This window comes from Lutra lutra, chromosome X (assembly GCF_902655055.1).
Source record: "Lutra lutra chromosome X, mLutLut1.2, whole genome shotgun sequence".
Lineage (NCBI taxonomy): Eukaryota > Metazoa > Chordata > Mammalia > Carnivora > Mustelidae > Lutra > Lutra lutra.
In genome coordinates, this window is record NC_062296.1 from 42,448,209 (window position 1) to 42,466,969 (window position 18,761).

General features: G+C 38.9%; 2 protein-coding genes across 11 annotated transcripts in view; both read right to left on the reverse strand.

Moving 5' to 3' along the window:
* The window catches only part of GPRASP2 (G protein-coupled receptor associated sorting protein 2), a 136,995-nt gene that overhangs the window by 80,104 nt on the left and 38,130 nt on the right, over positions 1 to 18,761 (reverse strand). The gene's annotated exons all lie outside the window — the stretch shown is intronic.
* Positions 13,310 to 18,015, reverse strand: GPRASP1 (G protein-coupled receptor associated sorting protein 1). Its single transcript, XM_047715354.1, has one exon. It carries the CDS (start codon positions 17,835 to 17,837, stop codon positions 13,653 to 13,655), a length of 4,185 nt encoding a protein of 1,394 aa, XP_047571310.1. The 5' UTR covers positions 17,838 to 18,015; the 3' UTR covers positions 13,310 to 13,652.

Below are 18,761 nucleotides of genomic sequence, written 5' to 3' on the forward strand. Positions count from 1 at the left end.
TTAACTTCTTGGAAAACCTCCATACTGTTTTCCACAGTGTCCGCACCACTGTGCATTCCCAACATCGCAAGAGTGCTCCTTTTTCTCCACAACCTCACCAACATCTGTTGTTTCTTGTGTTTTTAATTTCAGCCATTCTAACTGGTGTGAGATGATATACCATTGTAGTTTGATTTGCATTTCTCTGACGATGCGTGATGTTGAGCATTTTTTCATGTGTCTGTTGGCCATCTGTATGTCTTCTTTGCAGAAAGGTCTGTTTATGTTTTCTGTCCCTTTTTAAATTGGATTACTTGTTTTTTGGGTGTTAAGTTGTATAAATTATTTATATATTTTGGAGACTAACTTTTTATTGGATATGCTATTTGCCAATATCTTCTCCCATTCAGTAGGTTGCTCCTTTAGTTTTTGTTGATTGTTTCCTTCACTGTACAGAAGCTTTTATTTCAATGTAGTCCCAATAATTTATTTTTACTTTTATTTCCCTTGACTCAGGAGACATAGCTAGAAAAGTGTTGCTATAGCTGATGTCAGAGGAATTATTGCCTGAACTCTCTTCCAGAATTGTAATGGCTTCCTGTCTCACATTTAGGTCTATCATCCATTTTTGAGTTTATATCAAGTTTATATTTGTGTATGATGTAAGAAAGTGGTTCAATTTCATTCTTTTGCCTGTTGCTGTCCATTTTTCCCAACACAATTTGTTTAAAGAGACCCTTTTTCCCCATTGCATATTTTTCCTCCTTTGTCAAAGACTGAATTTACAGTTGTGGGCTTATTTCTGTGTTCTGTTGTCTGTTCTATTGATTTATGTATCTATTTTTTGTGCTAGCCATTTTGCTTTTATGAAAGAACTACATTAGTATCTGTTTTCACTAATGGAAAGAAATCTGAAGAGGATTTTCACTTTTATGAAAAACATCTCTTACTTTACTAATGTAGGTCTTTTGTATAAGTGAAGAGGCATAACACCAATTTCAGACAGCAGGAGATGCCTGTATAAGATAAAATAAGCTTTAAGTTAAAAGTGGTCACAAGAGACAAATAAAATCATTATATAATGATAAAGTGGTCAATTAATAAAGAAGATGTAATTGTTGCAAATATTTATGTACCAACATTGGAGCACCTAAATACATAAAGCAAATGCTAACAGAACTCAAAGGAGAAGGAACACAATAATAGTAGATGACATCAATACCATCTTAATTATGGATATATCATCCAAAGAGAAAATCAAAAAGCAAAAAAGCAGATTTGACAGCACTGTAAGAGAAAATGTGCCTAACAGACACATAAAGAATATTCTATTCAACAGCAGCAAAATACACATTCTTCATAAGTGGACATGTTAGACTATAAAAGAAGTCTTAACAAATCCAAAATGACTGAAATTATACCAATAATCTTTTTCTACAACTGTATGAAACTAGAAATCAATAACAGAAGTATAATTGGAAAATTCACAAACACATGGACATTAAACACACTCCCAAATAAATAATGACTCAAAGAAGAAATTAAAAAAAAAGAAATTAAAAAAACTTTGACATCAATGAAAATAGAAGCACAACGTACTAAAACTTATGGGATGCAACAAAAGTATTTCTAAGACTGGGGTTTATAGCTATTAATGCCAATTTTAAGAAAAAAGAAAGACCTCAAATAAACAACCTAACATATCTCATAGAACTAGAAAAAGAACAAATTAAGCCCAAAATTAGCTGAAAGGAGCAAATAATAAAAAAAATTAAGCAGAAATATATGAAATGAAAAAGGAAAACAAGAGAAAATATCAAGAAGAATAAGAATTAGGTTTTTCTGAAGGATGAACAAAACTGACAAACGTTTGTCTAGGCTAACCAAGAAAAAAAGAGAGTAGACTCAATAAATAAAAGTATAAGTGAAAGAAAAGACATTACAAGTGATACCACAGAAATACAAAGGACCATAAGATATCACTATGAATAATCATAAGCCAACAAATTGAGTGACTTAGAAGAAACACATAATTCCTACAAACATACAACTTACCAAGACTGAATCATGAAGAAATAGAACATGACCAATAATAATATTGGTCTGTGAACAGATGTGAACAGACCAGTAATAAGTAAGGAGACTGAATCAGTAGTCTGACACCTTTCAACCAAGGAGAACCCAGTACCAAATGAATTCACTGGTGAAATTTTTTTAAAGATTTTATTTATTTATTTGACAGCAAGAGAGAGAGAGAGAGAGAGAGAGAGAGAGAGAGAGAAAGAGAGAGAGAACACAAGCAGGAGGAGTGGGAGAGGAAGAAGTAGGCTTCCCTCCAAGCAGGGAGACTGATGCAGGGCTTGATCCTAGGACCCTGCAATCCTGACCTGAGCCGAAGGCAGATGTTAACGAATGAGCCACCCAGGTGCCACTTCACTGGTGAATTTACCAAATGTTTAAGGAAGAATTAATGCAATCCCTCAAAAACTTGGGGAAGCAAACACTCCCAAGCTCATTTTATGAGGTCAGCATCACCTTTATACCAAAGCCAGAGAATGACACTACAAGAAAATAAAATTACAGGCCAATATCCCTGATGAATATACATGCAAATATTCTCAACAAAATACTAGCAAATTGAATTCAACAGCACATCTAAAAAACTAGACGGCATAATCAAGTGGGATTTAATCCTGAGGTGAAAGGATGTTTTGCCATGTGCAAATCAATGAGATACACCACCTTAACAGAATGAAGGATAAAAATCATATAATTTAAGTAGATGAAGAAAATTTTTTTTCTAAAATTCAACAGCTTTTCATGATAAAATATCAAGGGACTGGGTACAGTACAGGCTATATATATATATATATATATATATATATATATATATATATCTCATAGCTAACATTATACAAAATGGTGAAAAATGGAAAGTTCTTCCTCTAGAACAGGAATAAGACAAGGGTGCCCACTTTCACTAGTCTTATTCAACAAAGCACTAAAGTCCCAACCAGAGAAAATAGGCAAGAAAAGAAATAAAAGGTATCCATAAAAATCCTCAACAAAATATTAGGAAACCACATTCACCATTACATTAAAAGGATCATTCACTGGGACACCTGGGTGGCTCAGTTGGTTAAGAGTCTGACTCTTGATTTTGGCTCAGGTTATGATCTCAGGGTCGTGAGATGGAGCCCCACATCAAGTTCCATGCTGGGTGTGGAGCCTGCTTGGGATTCTCTCCCTCTGCCCCTCCCCCATCCCACCCATGCTCTCTCTCTCTCTCTCAAAAAAAAAAAAAAGTATCATTCACTACAACCCAATGGGATTTATTCTGGGAATGCAAGGTTGGATCAATATTTGCAAACCAATGTGATACACCACATTAAAAAAGAAGGATAAAAATCGTATGATTAGGGGCGCCTGGGTGGCTCAGTGGGTTAAGCCTCTGCCTTCGGCTCAGATCATGATCCAGGGCCCTGGGATCAAGCTCCGCATCAGGCTCTCTGTTCAGCAGGGAACCTGCTTCCCCCACTCTCTCTCTGCCTACCTCTCTGCCTACTTATGATCTCTTTCTGTTAAATAAATATTTAAAAATCATATGATCATCCCAATAGATGCAGAAAAAGTATTTCACAAAAATCAACATCCATGCATGATAAAAACTCTCAACAAACTGAATTTAGAGGGAACATACATCAACATAATAAAGGCCATATATGACAGACCCATAGCTAACATCATACTCAATGGTGAAAAACTGAGGGTTTTTCCTCTAACACCAGGTAAAAAGACAAGGATGTACATCTTCACTACTTTAATTCAACAAAGTAATGAAAATACTAGTCATAGCACGCACAAAAGAAAAAGAAATAAAAGGTGTCTAAACTGGTAAAGAAGAAATAAAACTGTCAGTATTTGCAGATGACATGATACTATACATGGAAAACTCTAAGGACTCCACAAAAAAAAAAAAAAAAACTATTAGAAGTAATTAATGAGGGGCGCCTGGGTGGCTCAGTGGGTTAAAGCCTCTGCCTTCGGCTCAGGTCATGATCCCAGGGTCCTGGGATTGAGCACTGGGCCCGGCATCGGGCTCTCTGCTCAGCAGGGAGCCTGTTTCCCTTCCTCTCTCCCTGCCTGCCTCTCTGCCTACCTGTGATCTCTGTAAAATAAATAAATAAAATCTTTAAAAAAAAAAGAAGTAATCAACGAATTCAGTAAAGTCATGGGGTACAAAATAAATACACACTAAATGGTTGCATTTCCATATACTAATAACAAAGTAGCAGAAAGAGAAATTAAGAAAACAATTCCATTTACAATTGCACCAAAATACAATACAGTACGATACGATACAATACAATACAATACAATACAATACAATACAATACCTAGGAATAAACTTAACCAGGAAGGTGAAAGACCTGTCCTCTGCAAAAAGTAAAATACTGATGACAGAAATTCAAGATGGCATAAACAAATGGAAAATTATTCCATGCTCATGGATTGGAAAAATTAATATTGTTAAAATGTCTACACTACCCAAAGCAATCTGCAGATTCAGTGCAATCCCTATCAAAATACCAACTGCATTTTTCACAGAACTGGAACAAATAATACTAAAGTTTGTGTGAAAAAAAGACTCCAAATAGCCAAGGCAATCTTAAGAAAGAGGAACAAAACTGGAGGTATCACAATCACAGATTTCAAGATATACTAGAAAGCTAAGTAATCAAAATACTATGGTACTGGAATAAAAACAGACACAGAAATCAATGGAACACAACAGAGAGCCCAGAAATAAACTCATGCTTATATGGTCAATTATTCTATAACAAAAAAGGCAAGAATGTACAATGGGGAAAAGGCAATCTCCTTAATAAAAGGTTCTGGGAAAACTGGGAAGCTACATGCAAAAAAATGAAACTGGACCACTTTCTTATTCCATTTACAAAAATAACCTCAAAATAGATTAAATACCTAAATGTGAGATTGAAAATATAAAACTCCTAAAAGAAAACATAGGCAGTAATTTGATATTGGCCTTACCAGCATTTTCCAAGATATGTCTCCTCAAGCAAGGGAAACAAAAGCAAAAATAAACTATTGGGACTACCAAGATAAAAAGCTTTTGCCCAGTGAAGGAATCCATCAACAAAACAAAAGCACAACCTACTGAATGGGAGAAGATATTTACAAATGTTATACCCAATAAAGAGTTAATATCCAAAATATATAAAGAACTTCTACAACTCAACACCAAAAAACCCCACAAATAATTCAATTAAAAATGAGCAGAGGACCTGAATACACATTTTCCAAAGAAGACATGCATATGGAAAACAGATATATGAATAGATGTTTACCATCACTACTCACTGGAGAAAAGCAAATCAAAACCACAATGAGATATCACTTTACACCTGTCAAAATGACTAGAATAAAAAAGATAAGAAATAACAAATGCTGGTGAAGATGTGGAGAAAAAGGAACCATTGTTCACTGTTAGTAGGATGTAAATTGGCACAGCCACTGTTGAAAACAGTATGGAGGCTCCTCAAGAAATTAAAAATAGAATTACCTTATGATCCAGTAATTCTACTATTGGACATTTCCCCAATGAAAACAAAAACATTAACTTGAAAAGATATGTGCACCCCTATGTTTATCACAGCATTATTTACAATAGCCAACATGGAAGCAACCCAAGTATCCATCAATAGGTGAATGGATAAAGAAAATGTAGTATATGTATACAATGGAATACTAAGCCATAAAAAATAAGATCCTGACATTTGCAACAACATGGATGGACCTACATGGCATTATGCTAAGTATAGTAAGGCAAAGACAAATACCATATGACTTTGCTTATCTATGGAATCTAAAAATGAATGAATAAACAAAAACAAAAAGCAGAAACAGACCCATAAATACAAACTGATGGTTGCCAGGGGGAAGGGGTAATATGGGCAAAGGGGAGCGTGAGGTATAGGCTTCCAGTTGTGGAAGGCATAGGTGACAAGGATAAAATGTACAGGATAGGAAATATGGTCAATGGTATTGTAATAGCTTTGTATGGTGACAAATAGTAGCTGTACTTGTGAGCATAGCATAACATACAGAGATGTTGAATCATTATGTTGTACACCTGAAATTAATGTAAGTAACACTGTGTGTCAATTTTAAAAAAGAAAGAAAAGGCATCTAATTTGGAAAGGAATAAGTACACTTATTTGTGTTTGCATTTAAAATAACCTTATATTCAAAAAATCCTGGGACACCTGTGTGGCTCAGTCAGTAAAGCATTCAACTCTTGATCTCAGCTCAGGTCTTGATCTCAGGGTTGTGAGTTTGGGCCCCAGCATGGAGCCTACTTAGAAATAATAAAAATAAAAATATCCTAAAGACTCAACCAAAAACTGTTGGAACAAATTCACTAAAGTTTTAGAATATACAATCAACACTGAAAAAATTCGTTGTACTTCTTTTTTTCTTAAACATTTTATTTATTATTTAAGAGAGATAGAGAGCACAAGCCTGGGAGAGAGGCAAGAGACAAAGGGAGAGGGAGAAGCAGGCTTCCCGCTGAGCAAGGAGTCTGATGTGGGACTTGATTCTGTAACCCTGGGATCATGACCCAAGCTAAAAGGCAGATGCTTAACTGACTGAGCCACCCAGGTGACCCCAGTTGTGACTCTCTATACTAACAACAAAGTATCTGAAAAAGAAATAAAGAAAGCAATCCCAAGTTACAATAGCATCAATAACAATAAAATACTTAGGGATAAATTTTAGCAGGTGAAAGATATGTACACCAAATACTAGAAAATATTGATAAGAGAAATTGAAGAAACAAATAGAAAAATGTTCCGTTCATTGATCAGAATTAGTATTGTTAAAATGTCAACACTACCCAAAGTAATCTATAGATTAAATATAATCCCTATCAAAATTCCACTGGAATTTTAACAGAAATAGAAAAAAAATCCTAAAATTTGTGTGAAACCACAGATGACTTCACATAGCCTAAGCCATCTTGAGAAAGAAGAACAAAGCTGGAGACATCACACTTCCTGATTTCAAACTTTATTACAAAGATATATACTTAAAACACTAAGGTATTATCATAAAATCATACGAATAGAAAAATGGAACAGAACTGAGAGCCCAAGAATAATCTCACAAATATATGGTAAGCTAACAGTTGACAAGAGTGCCAAGAATACTCAGTGGAGAAAAGACATTGCCTTCAATAAACTGCTGGGAAAACTGGACATTCACATGCAAACAAATGAAAGTTGACCCCTATCTTATACCATTCACAAAAATGAACTCAAAATGGATTAAAGACTTAAATGTCATACCTGATACTTCCTCCTAGAAGAAAACAAAGGGCAAAAAGCTCCATGGCACTGGTCTTAAAAAAAAAAAAAAAAACAACTTTTTTTTTTATATGATGCTGAAGTCAGAAGGAACAAAAGCAAAAATAGACAAGTAGGACTACATCAAACTAAAAAGCTTCTGCACAGCAAAATAAATGATCAATAAAATGAAACTGCAACCTACAGAATGGGAGATAATATTGGCAAACCAAATATCTGAAAGGGGTCAATATCAAAAATACATAAGAAAATCATACAACTGAATAAAATCATCATCATCTGATTTTAAAATGGGCAAAGGACCTGAATAGACTATTTTCTTCAGAAGATATACAAATGGCTAACAGGTGCTTGAAAAGATGATCAACACCACTAATCATCAGGCAAATGCAAATCAAAACCACAATGAGATCTCACTTCACACCTGTTAGAATGGCTATTATCAAAAAGCAAGAGATAACACCTGTTGCCAAGAATGTGAAGAAAAGAAACTCTTCTGCACTGTTGCTGGGAATGTAAATTGGAACAGCCACTGTGGAAAACTGTGTGGATGCTTTTCAAAAAATTAAAAATAGAACTACCATAGGACTCAAAGTCCAACTTCTGGGTATATTTTCTAAGGAAAGGAAATCACTATCTCAAAAAGATATCTGCACCCCCATGTTCCTTTGCAGTATTGTTCATAAGAGCCAAGACATAGAAACTACCTAATTATGCACTGATGGATAAATTAATAAAGAAAATGTAATACTTTTAAAATGGAATATTATTCAGCCATGAGACAAAAGAAAATCCTGGCATTTGAGACAACATAGCTGGAACTTGACATTATGCTAAGTGAAATAAATCAAAGACAAATACTATATGTTCTCACTTATGTATGGAATCTAAATAAAGTCAAACTCATAGAAACAAAATAGGTAGTTGCCAGGTAAGTGTGAGAAATGGGGAGATGGGAGTTCAAAGAGTTAATAACTTGCAGTTATAAGATGAGTCAGTCCTGGGTATCTAATGTACAGCCTGATGACTGGAGTTAACTGTATTGTAAATTGAAGTTTGTGCGTGCGCACACACACACACACACACACACACACACAAGATAACTACAGGAGGTGATGGATGTCAACTAACCTACTTGTGTTAATCATTTCACAATATATATGTATATTGAATAATCACATGTTCACCTTAAACTTGCACAATGTTTTTGTCAATTATATCTCAATGAAGGAGGATAAATTTTGAAAAATAAAATAAATTAATTTAAAATTCAAATTAAATCTAATAAATTAAATTATTAATTTAAATAATTATAAGTAATATTAATTTATAATATAGTTTCATAATTTATAAATTTATGATTTATAAATCATCTTTTAAATATTATTAATAATCATAATTAATAATTATTAATAAATTTAATAAATTAAATTTAAATAATAAAATTTAAAATTTAAAATAAAAGTAATCTTACCTTCCAACCTTAAAACAAACTTTCACACATTTAAATATGAAAAGTATTTACTTTTAAATTCAATTTAATTGACCTTCTGATTTTGATTTTAATTTCCTATAGGTGTACATACAGTAGGAGAATCCAGTGGATATTATTTCTTTTCCTTTGATGTTGCTATTACCCTGTACAAATTAGTAAACTGACACTCTGGATTCTATATAAGCCTTGTGATTTTATTAATTATGAGCTCACCATATATGAATGGATGCTATTTTTTTGTATGAGGAAATTAAACTTCTGAGCTGGTATGGTTGAGGTAGAGATATTGTGGATTCTTTAAAAAGTCATCTAGGTAATGAGCACCATCATGAAAGCCTTCATGAAAGACAACGAGATGGCTTTGGCAACATAGAGACATATTCTTTGACCTGACCAAAATATTTTCCATTTTGAAATTCCAAGAGTTTCAAAGGAGTTATATGAGAATTTCAGTACCTCTCAGCCCCAATCAATATAATGCTATTATATTAAAGATAAGGTATGATAAAAATTAACTGGAGTAGTCTGATCACAGATGTGAATAATGGATATAACATTCCAGATAACCCACAATGCTTATTATAAGCTGCAATAAACAATCCTGTATATTTCTAACACCAGGGAGCATTTACCTCAGAAACATACAAAACCAATTCCATACACTACAAAAGAAACATTAGGAATGGTTGGAGTAGAGGCAGATTATTTAATAAATGATACTGGTATTATGTGGAAAGAAACCATGTCCATTTTCCTCTACAAAACACAAGCCAAATTCATTCTAGATAAATGAGTGTTTCTTCCTCTTCACTCACCCATTCCTTTTAAAATATTTAAGATACAAAAAAAAATATTTAAGATACCCAGTTTTCCTGGAATTTGCTTATGTGTATCAAGGTCTAACTTTGTTTTCCCAAATGCCTAGGTAATTATTCCAACACCATTTACCATATGTGTAGAAGAGTTAACATGACAGACCTGAATTTGCTAGCCTTATAAAGGTCTGCTTGCATGGCTGGCCCTTGGTGGGATTTTATTATTAGTAATTTATTAGTAATTAATAGATATACTAATTAATTAGTAATTTATTATTAGTAATTTATTAGTCAGAAGGATAAAGAAGACAAAAGGGAAGACCCAATTACTAACATTAGAAATGAGAGAGGTGACATCCCTAGATAGTCTACAAATATCAAAAGGATAAGTTGATTGACAAGGTTGTAGCAAAACAGGAACTCTCCTAATTGCTGGTGAGTGTCCAAATGTGTAATACTCCTTTAGAGGGATATTTGAGAATACCTAATAAAACTACACTGCACATGCATATCATCCATCCCCACTTTTAGGATCCACTATCCCCATTTCTAGGAATCTACCCTGAAAACAGACCTCTAACCATACAAAAATATATTTGCATGAGGTTATCTGTCCAGCACTAATTATAACAGCAAAATATTGGAAATAAATATCCACATATAGTGTGACTGAACAAATTACAGTAGTGACACAAGGAAGTGTTATTCAGCTGTAAAAAATGAGAAAGGCATCTATGTATCAACTGGCTTCAAGTCTGTAAAATATGCAAATAGATTAGAGGGATTAGTAAAATTTATTTTCCTAACTATATTTTCCTTAAAAAAAAAAAAAAAAAGAGGTTGATATCCTATGGCTATTTCACAGTGGGCTCTGACCAAAAGGGATCAACACAAATAAGGCAGTGCCACAGTGGATCACCATAAATCATGAAGTCTAAAGCTTTGGCCAGGAAATAAAAACAAGTAAAGGTCCCCAGAGGGTAACCTGTGAGACCATCCATAAACCATTTTCTGTAGGTGGTTCCTAGAAAGACCTTCAAGGTTCAAGACTGAAAAGGAAAGGACCTCAGATATGGCAGGTAGACCAGTGACCCTTGTATCCTTATATGGGAGGGAGCTATGTTTGTGTGTGTGGGGGGGGTACATTGGGACTAGGCCCTTTCAGAACCTCATATCCAGGGCAGACACCCAGAATGCTGCTGCCTGAGATGAGATCCAGGGATCCTCCTGGGAGTTGAGAAGCTTGCTGTAATACCAATGAGAAATCCTATGTGAAGGGCCCAAAGCATCTAGGGTCCTTCCTCTTAAGTGTGTTGCCTCTCATAGAGCTGGCGAGATTGAGCTTAATTCCTCTCTTGCATCTCCAAGCAGCTGGAACCTTTGGAGTAAGTCAGTCTTGTCCACCCCTCATCCCCCACTCCAACTCTCCCCCCAGTATTGAGCTTAGCCATCCCCACCGTTTGAAAGACAGACAACAAAGAGTGCCAACTAGGTGAGACAAAGGGAGTGGTAATGTAGGTCACATACCCTATCAGTTCCCATCCCTGCCTTTTCAGAAAAACGCCACTGGTGTGCAGAAATGGCCATTTCACTGTTTCTTCTCTCTGGGCACCCCTGAAGCCAACTTCCTCCGTGTGTCCACCTCCCACACCCACAAATAGAAACAGTGTCACACAGAGCTGGGCAGGGAGGCTGGGAGTGGGGCAGGGATATTCAAAAGGAAGGAGAGAATAGAGAGGAGGGTCGGGGGCACTCCCTGCACCCACACATAGTCTCAGCCACCAACTCCCACAGATGCCATTTCTCGGCCTCGCACCCACTTCCTCCAACAGCAACCGCTGCTTCTCTCCACGTCTGCCTCCCTCAGGATCACTGCCTGCCTCTTGAGATCTCAGGAAAAAGACTGACCCCGGCTAAGACGCTGGCAATAGGCCGAGGGGCTCTGCCCTCTACCAACAAATGCTGTTAATTCTGATGGCCCAAGACATTCCTTTCCAGGTTAGCTCAGCATGTGGAGACACCCACCCACCCACCACAACGCATTACCGCTCCTCCCACAGCAGTGTCTCATTCGTCAAGTGTATGTCCTTCCTGCCCCTTTTCCGTGCTGCACACCTCTGTGTTTGCCCAGGAGAGAACCTGGTCACGTGAGCCACCACCAGCCTCACGTGACCATGCAGTCAGCTTGCCTGCTGCAGGCCTGCAGCATGGAAGGCAGAATCTTCTGCCCCTGAAGTGGAGATGCTTGCTAGAAGAATCTGAAGCTTTGGTCCCTGGTGAAGATAGAGAGCTGAAGGAAGGCTGGATTTGGAGCCAGAGCTTCCAGCCCTAGCGCTAGACCTGGGCCCTGCTCTGTTAGGAGCACTGGTGAGGAATATTCGATGAGGAGTTTGGAGACGAACTGATTTTTATTATTCTGTATGATACTCAGGCAACATATTAACACACAAACACACACACAGACAACAATCGACCTTGAAAAATATTGATAAGCAAAACAAGCATTTAAACTCCAATGCCCACTACCAGGACCATCCCTGTTAATGCTTGTGGTTTCTGAAGGCAAGCAAAACTGCCACTTTGCCTTGCTTCCATAAACCTTGAATACCAGAGTCAGGTAAGAAAAAACCAAAACACTTTGCATTCTTAGACAAGCAAAAAAATAACAGGGTCAACATGTCTGGTTATCTTCCTGAAAAACAAACAAACAAACGACAAACAACTTTGTATATTTCCCCTTAACCTGCACTCACCTTCATCCTCTATCCTCCATCCAAAACAACTGTATGCCTTTTACTCCTGTCTGAATATATATTACCTTTTTGAATGTGAAAAGCCTGTGGTATGATTCAGGAGCTCTGGCAATTTTAAAGTTTATTCCCTTTAACTTACGTATTTTTATTCAGCAAGCCAGTTTTTTTTTTTTTTGAAATTGTAGTCTCTTAGAATTACTTATTCCTTTGATATGTTTTATGTTATTACAGATTTTTCCCCATCATCAAATATAAGCTTGCATAAACTTGGTCTGCTCACACACATTTACTTTCATAATGGAGTTATAGATTCCTTGTATACCAATCTTGCTTATTTCACCAAATAAAGCATGAGAGATTTTCTTAATTCAATTTAAAAATCTTACATCATCACTTTTAGTGGCTGTATGGTATCACTGTAACATCTTCCATGGGCACCACCCTGAAAAAAATGGTTTTCCTGACTCAGTTATTGCCTACTTTCCTCTTATTCTTTTAATTTTTAGGCAGTATCAAAGAAACCCCCATACTTTGAGCTGCAAAATGCAACTTCTCAGCTCTTCAAAACTTACCTCATCCTCTATATCCTTTAACCACTCCAGGCTGACTGGATAACTCATTCCCATGGAAACACCTTTCTCAACTCCATGCTTTTCTTCATACCACCCAGTCTTTTTCAAAAGTTCCAGAGCCCAACTTAATTGGGTCCTTTTTCTCTGAGGCGTGCCCTGAGTAGCAGCCCATGGTAACCTCTGCATTTCAAGTTATTAGAAAAAACTTTTTCAAGGAGCATATTATTTATGCATTAATTACCTAAGTGTGTTTCTGTGTTAGATTTGCATCTATATTTTAAGTTCAAGAAGGGTGACTTCTGACAACTTTAACACAACTTTATTGAAAACACAAATACTCCTCAAATAGACCTCAATACACTAGAATAATCGTAAGGGTAACTGGCTTACTTTTGATGGCTCAGTTCACTTTGGCTTAAATACTAAGTGTCACAATCTGGACAAAAATGAAAATATTAACAAATGTGTTTTCAATTCTAATATTCATTTGGCATCAGAATAATGATTCAGCTCATACAGAGTTGGGCAAAGTCAGTGTTGGCAACAAAGATGTACATTACAACACAGAACCAACTATGTAAATCAAAACATTATTCAAGGAATTGTTAACTTAGGAACATAAGGGCAGAGGCAAGTGATTAATCATACTAATTTTCTTGGTCTGCCTCAGGGTCCTTTTGACCATCTGTTTTGCTTTGCAGTTCCTTAGCAAATTCCTCAACTTCATGGAATGCAGAAATAAGTGGCTCAAGACTGAAATCATCATCAGTGAATAACACTGACTCCTTTTTGATATTGTTACCAATATTCTCAAACATTGCTAGAACAACTTGAATATTGTCATTCGTCTCTTTCCTTTTAAAAAGGCTCATAAATTCTGACATTGCTTCAGCACTGAGTAGTTCTTTTGTCATGACAGGATTTTCAGACAAATTCATTAGCATTTTCAGAACATGAAACCTTGTTTTGGTATTGCCCATAGCTAACAAGGAGAGAAATCCAGACATATACTTGGCAACTAGTGTGTGGTAGTCAGTAGTTGTAGTGAGATGTCTAACCATCCTTATTCCAGATAGCTGTTCAGGGGAATCTAAGCTGTAAGCAAGGGTTTCTTCACACACCTGACACACATATGTCTGAATCATGTTTAGATTTGGATAAGGTGGAGCCAAGCGAATCATATTTTCCAAAAAACTTGTCCTAACTCGGGAGGAAGGATAATTGAGCAGGGTTTCAATAAGCGAGACAACACCTGAATCCCGAATGAAATCTCGGGTAAATTGAGAAGCACTTCTCATACCCATTGCGATTTTAGATATTTCATGAATAAAAGGATCTCGGATTTTGTCCATTAATAAAAGGAGTTCTTCAAACTCTTCAGAACCAATTTTGAGCTCACATTGTATGCAGCTGCAGGACCAACTCTCAGGCTCCGCACTCTCTCGGGTTCTAAGATGCTCCCGAATTTCCCTGACTGACCTATAGGATGGATCATATTGAAATGGGAACTCAGGTTCAGGCTGATCAGGCTGAAGCAAAGATTCCTGCTCTTCCCCTTCTGTGTTAAGTTCCATGTGCTTGGGCTTTTCTCCAAACATTTCAGAGAACAAACATGCTGCCTCTTTTGGAAATCTAAAGGGGATTGGAGATGGGAAGCCAACCCTACCCCATGGACCAGGCTTGAATTGAATGGTGACCTCTTCCCAGCTCTGGGGCCGGCGTGAGGCATCAGGCTCCTGCTCAGATGAACACTCAGACTTGTGAATGGCCCTGAACACAGGCCTAGGATTTGATTCAAAATGGGACTCATCTCCTGCCCAGAACCAGGACCCCACTATGGCTTCATCATCCTCAGCTACTGTCCTGGTCTCATAGTTGGTCCTATACCCAGTCCTGTTATTGGCCTCATCTTTAGCTCCAAACCAAGACCCAACAACTGTCCCTTCCTTGTTTTCTGGCCTGGACTCACAGGTAACCACAGTTCCAGTCTCATTAATGTCCTTCTCTTCAGACCAGAACCAGGACTCAACAATTACCTCCTCATCATCCTCTGGCTGAGATGCACAGCATTTCTCTGCTTCTGCACTGACTTCCTTTGCAGCATAGAACCAGGATCCAAAAATGATTTCTTCTTCAGTGTTTGACCTGCTCTCTTCTACTGCCTGAGGCCCAACCTCTGTACTGTTTTCTTCTTCAGCCCCAAACCAGGACCCAACAATGATTTCCTCTTCCTCAGTCACTGGCATGGACTCAAAACTGGTTCCTGCCTCCAAATTGGCCTCTTCTTCAGCCCAGAACCAAGACCCAACAGTGGCTTCCTCCTCTTCGGCCTCTGGACTGGAATTGTTACAAAAGCCAGTCTCCTTCCTAATGATCTCTTCCCTGGCCCAGAACCAGGACCCAACAATAGCTTCCTTCTCAGCTGCCAGCCTGTCCTTTTCTCTAGCCTCAGCTGCTATCTTGAGCCTGTCCTCTTCCCCAGCCCAGAACCAAGAATCAATAATGTCCTCCTCCTCAGCATCTGGCCTGGATTCTTCTCTGTCTGTAGTCTCTCTACTGGTTTTATCTCCTTTCCAGAACCAGGATGTGATCATGGTCTCCTCCTCCATTAGTGCCTTGGCTTCTTCTCCAGTCCCATCATCTATAGTGACCTCTTCTGTAGCCCATAACCAGGGCCCTATAATGATCTCTGGGCTTGTGTATTTTCTGGACAAGAATGATGAATCAACAGTGTCCTGTTCCTGCTCTGGCCTTAACTTCCAGCTGCCTCCATTGGCAGTATACATGCAGGGATCGTCTTCATCCCAGAAGCAAGACTCATTATTCATCTCTTCAGCCCCTGCCATAAATTTACATCTGGCACCAGCTCCATACTGCATACTGACCTCTTCTGTGGTCCCAAACCAAGGTGACAGAATAACCTCTTCCTTGTCCTTCAGACTAGACTTGTTGCTGACCTCAGTTCCCACATAAGCTTCTACTCCATCCCAGAACCATGACCCAATAATGGGCTCCTCCTCAGCTCCTGGCATGGTGTCACAACTGATTTTAACCCCAGAATCTATCTGGGCCTGGTTTCCAGCCCAAAACCACTCCCCGAATATTGTCTCTTCTTCATCTTCTGGACTGGCGTCTTCTCCAAACTCAGCCTCTGTATCGACCTCTTTTCTATCCCAGAACCAGGGACCAATGACCTCTTCTTCCTCAGACCTTGGCCTGGATGCACAGCTGGCTCTAACATCAGCTTCTACACTGGTCTCATCACTGACCCAAAACCAGGGCCCAAAAATGGTCTCTTCCTCAGCCTCTAGGTTGATTTCTTCACTTGCCCAGAAGCAGGAACCAGCAGTGACCTTTCCTTTATCATATGCTACCACAGATTTGAAGGTAGCCTCAGCCCCAGTTTCCACACTGATCTTTTCCCCAGAACCAAGCATGGAATTACCAGCAGACTCTTCCTCAGCCCTTGGTCTGGATTTACTGCTGGCATCAGTCCTCATACTGGCTTCTTCTTCAGTCCAGAACCAACTGCCAACAACTGACTCATCCTCCCCTTGAGAACTGTACTTGACACTGGACCCATCAACTACACTGGACTCTTCTGTAGCCCAGAACCAGTTCCCAAGGAGGAACTCCTCCTCAGACCTGGCTTCTTCCTTGGCCCTGGCTCTGGCCTTAGTTTTCACCTTTTCCTTTGCCGTTATTCTGGTCCTGGCCTCTTTCTTGGACTTGGGCTTTGACAAGTTATCAGTCTTTTCTCTAGGCCAGAACCAGGACTCTTTTTTGACTACATCTATAGATCCAGAAACAAAATCAATGGAAGCTTCTTGCTTGACCCTGTGCCTCGCCCTGACATTGGCCCCTTTCCTGATTCTGGGTTTGGACCTGGATTTGGCTTCCTCCTTAGCCCAGAACCAGGACTTCACATTGTCTTCACATTCAGATCCAGAACTGGACTCAGAGATTTCTTTCTTGGACCTAAACCTGGACCTGTTATTGATTTCTTCCTTGGGCCTGGACCAGGTACTAGTCTTTTCTCTGGCCCAGAGCCAGGATGTCTTAAAAGATTCATCCTCAGAGCCAGAACTAGACAAGATATAGTACTCCTGATTGATAGTGGGCCTAAACATGGCCTCTTCTCTAGCTATGTGCCTGGATCTGGCACTGGCCTTTACCCTGCCTCTAGGATGAAACTTTGTACTGACCTCTTCTCCACTCCAGAACCAGGAACTCATAGAGGATCTGTCCGCCCAACTGAAATCATACTTCTGAGAGATCTCTTGTTTGGATGTAGGCCTGGGGCACCACCAGGACCCAACATTGGTCTTCTCCTCTGACCCAAACAAAGGCTGTTTTCCTGATTGGTACTTGACCTTGGTGCCAGAAAAGGACTCAGTATCCACACTGATCAGTTCCCTATCCATAGATAACGTCTTAGATTTAGCAGCTGATGCAGACTCAGTACTGACCAGTGGCCAGGCTATGGTATTGGTCTGGGACACTCCCCCTGTCTTCAACATTGCTTTACTATCAAACTCAGTTTGGGCCCTAGAATGGGCTTTATCTGAGAGCCTTGACCCAGGGATTGCCTTGGCCTCGGGCTTCGGATGCATTTTACCTACTCCCATGGGTTCAGCTTTGGGCCTTGCACCACCTACTACCATGGCATCAGATTTAGGCCTTACCCCAGGAATTACCTGTGCCTGGGTCCTAACCTTAGGTCTGACCACCAATGGGATTTCATTCTCTCTTTCAGCCCCACCCCCAACCTCTTCTCCAGCCTTCTTTTCAGGCTTTGCCTGGGCAGCAGGTTCAATCTCAGCTCCAGTCATGGTACAAGTTACAGAAGAGGCCTAGTTAAGTAACCCCACCCCAGTCTCAGCCTCTACCACAGATCTCTCACAGTTCTGTATCTTCACACTCTGATCTTTCAGTGATTCAGGTGGTATAGTTGGAAACAAAGGTTAGAATCAATCACTAGTCCATCAGTCAGTCAACCTCCTTCTGAAGCCTAGCCTCAGTCAATATCACAGACAAAGTGCAGAAGAGGCACAACCAAGCTGGGGGATGATGGATGTTCCCGGCTGGGTGCAGACCTGTTGAGGGTAGTGATCAGCAGCAATTCCAACACCACCAGAGCTGCCACTGGAGGTGGATCTATGGAAAGAGAATGACATGGGCTTTGAATCTCTTCTAATTGTGTTGTTCTGTGCAGAGATTCACACAGAGACTGGACTTTGAATATTTAGCAGGACAGTTGGGACTAGTTAGAAAGTCTTCTGTCATCCTTATTTCACCCATGTTTTACCCCAGAGTTTGCCGTGTTACTTTGCCTGATACAAAACAGGTATGAAACTGGTAAGTGTTAGCAATGGGAGAGGTTTAGGAGCCCCCAAAGTACCCTAATAGCTCTTAGGCCAGTGTTGATTTCCACTTCCCCACCCAAAGTTGTACCTACTCTCATACCAACCTATATGGATGTGGTCTGATTTCCCCCTCCTTCCCTTGATTCCAGTGTTGTCAAACCCTAAAGCAACTTGGAGGATATCCTAGGAATAAGTAAAAATAAAGGAGAAAATGGAGCCTGACTGCTAGATATGTAAGAGGGCACATTGACCTCTGATGCAAGTATCTCTTACCATAAGAGTTCCATTTGTCTGTTTCCTGTCTCCTTGTCCCTGGTCTCAGGTCTTCTACTTCCCTTCAGAGCCAATTCACAACTACCCCAAAATTCCTAGTATCTCCTGCAAGAAAAG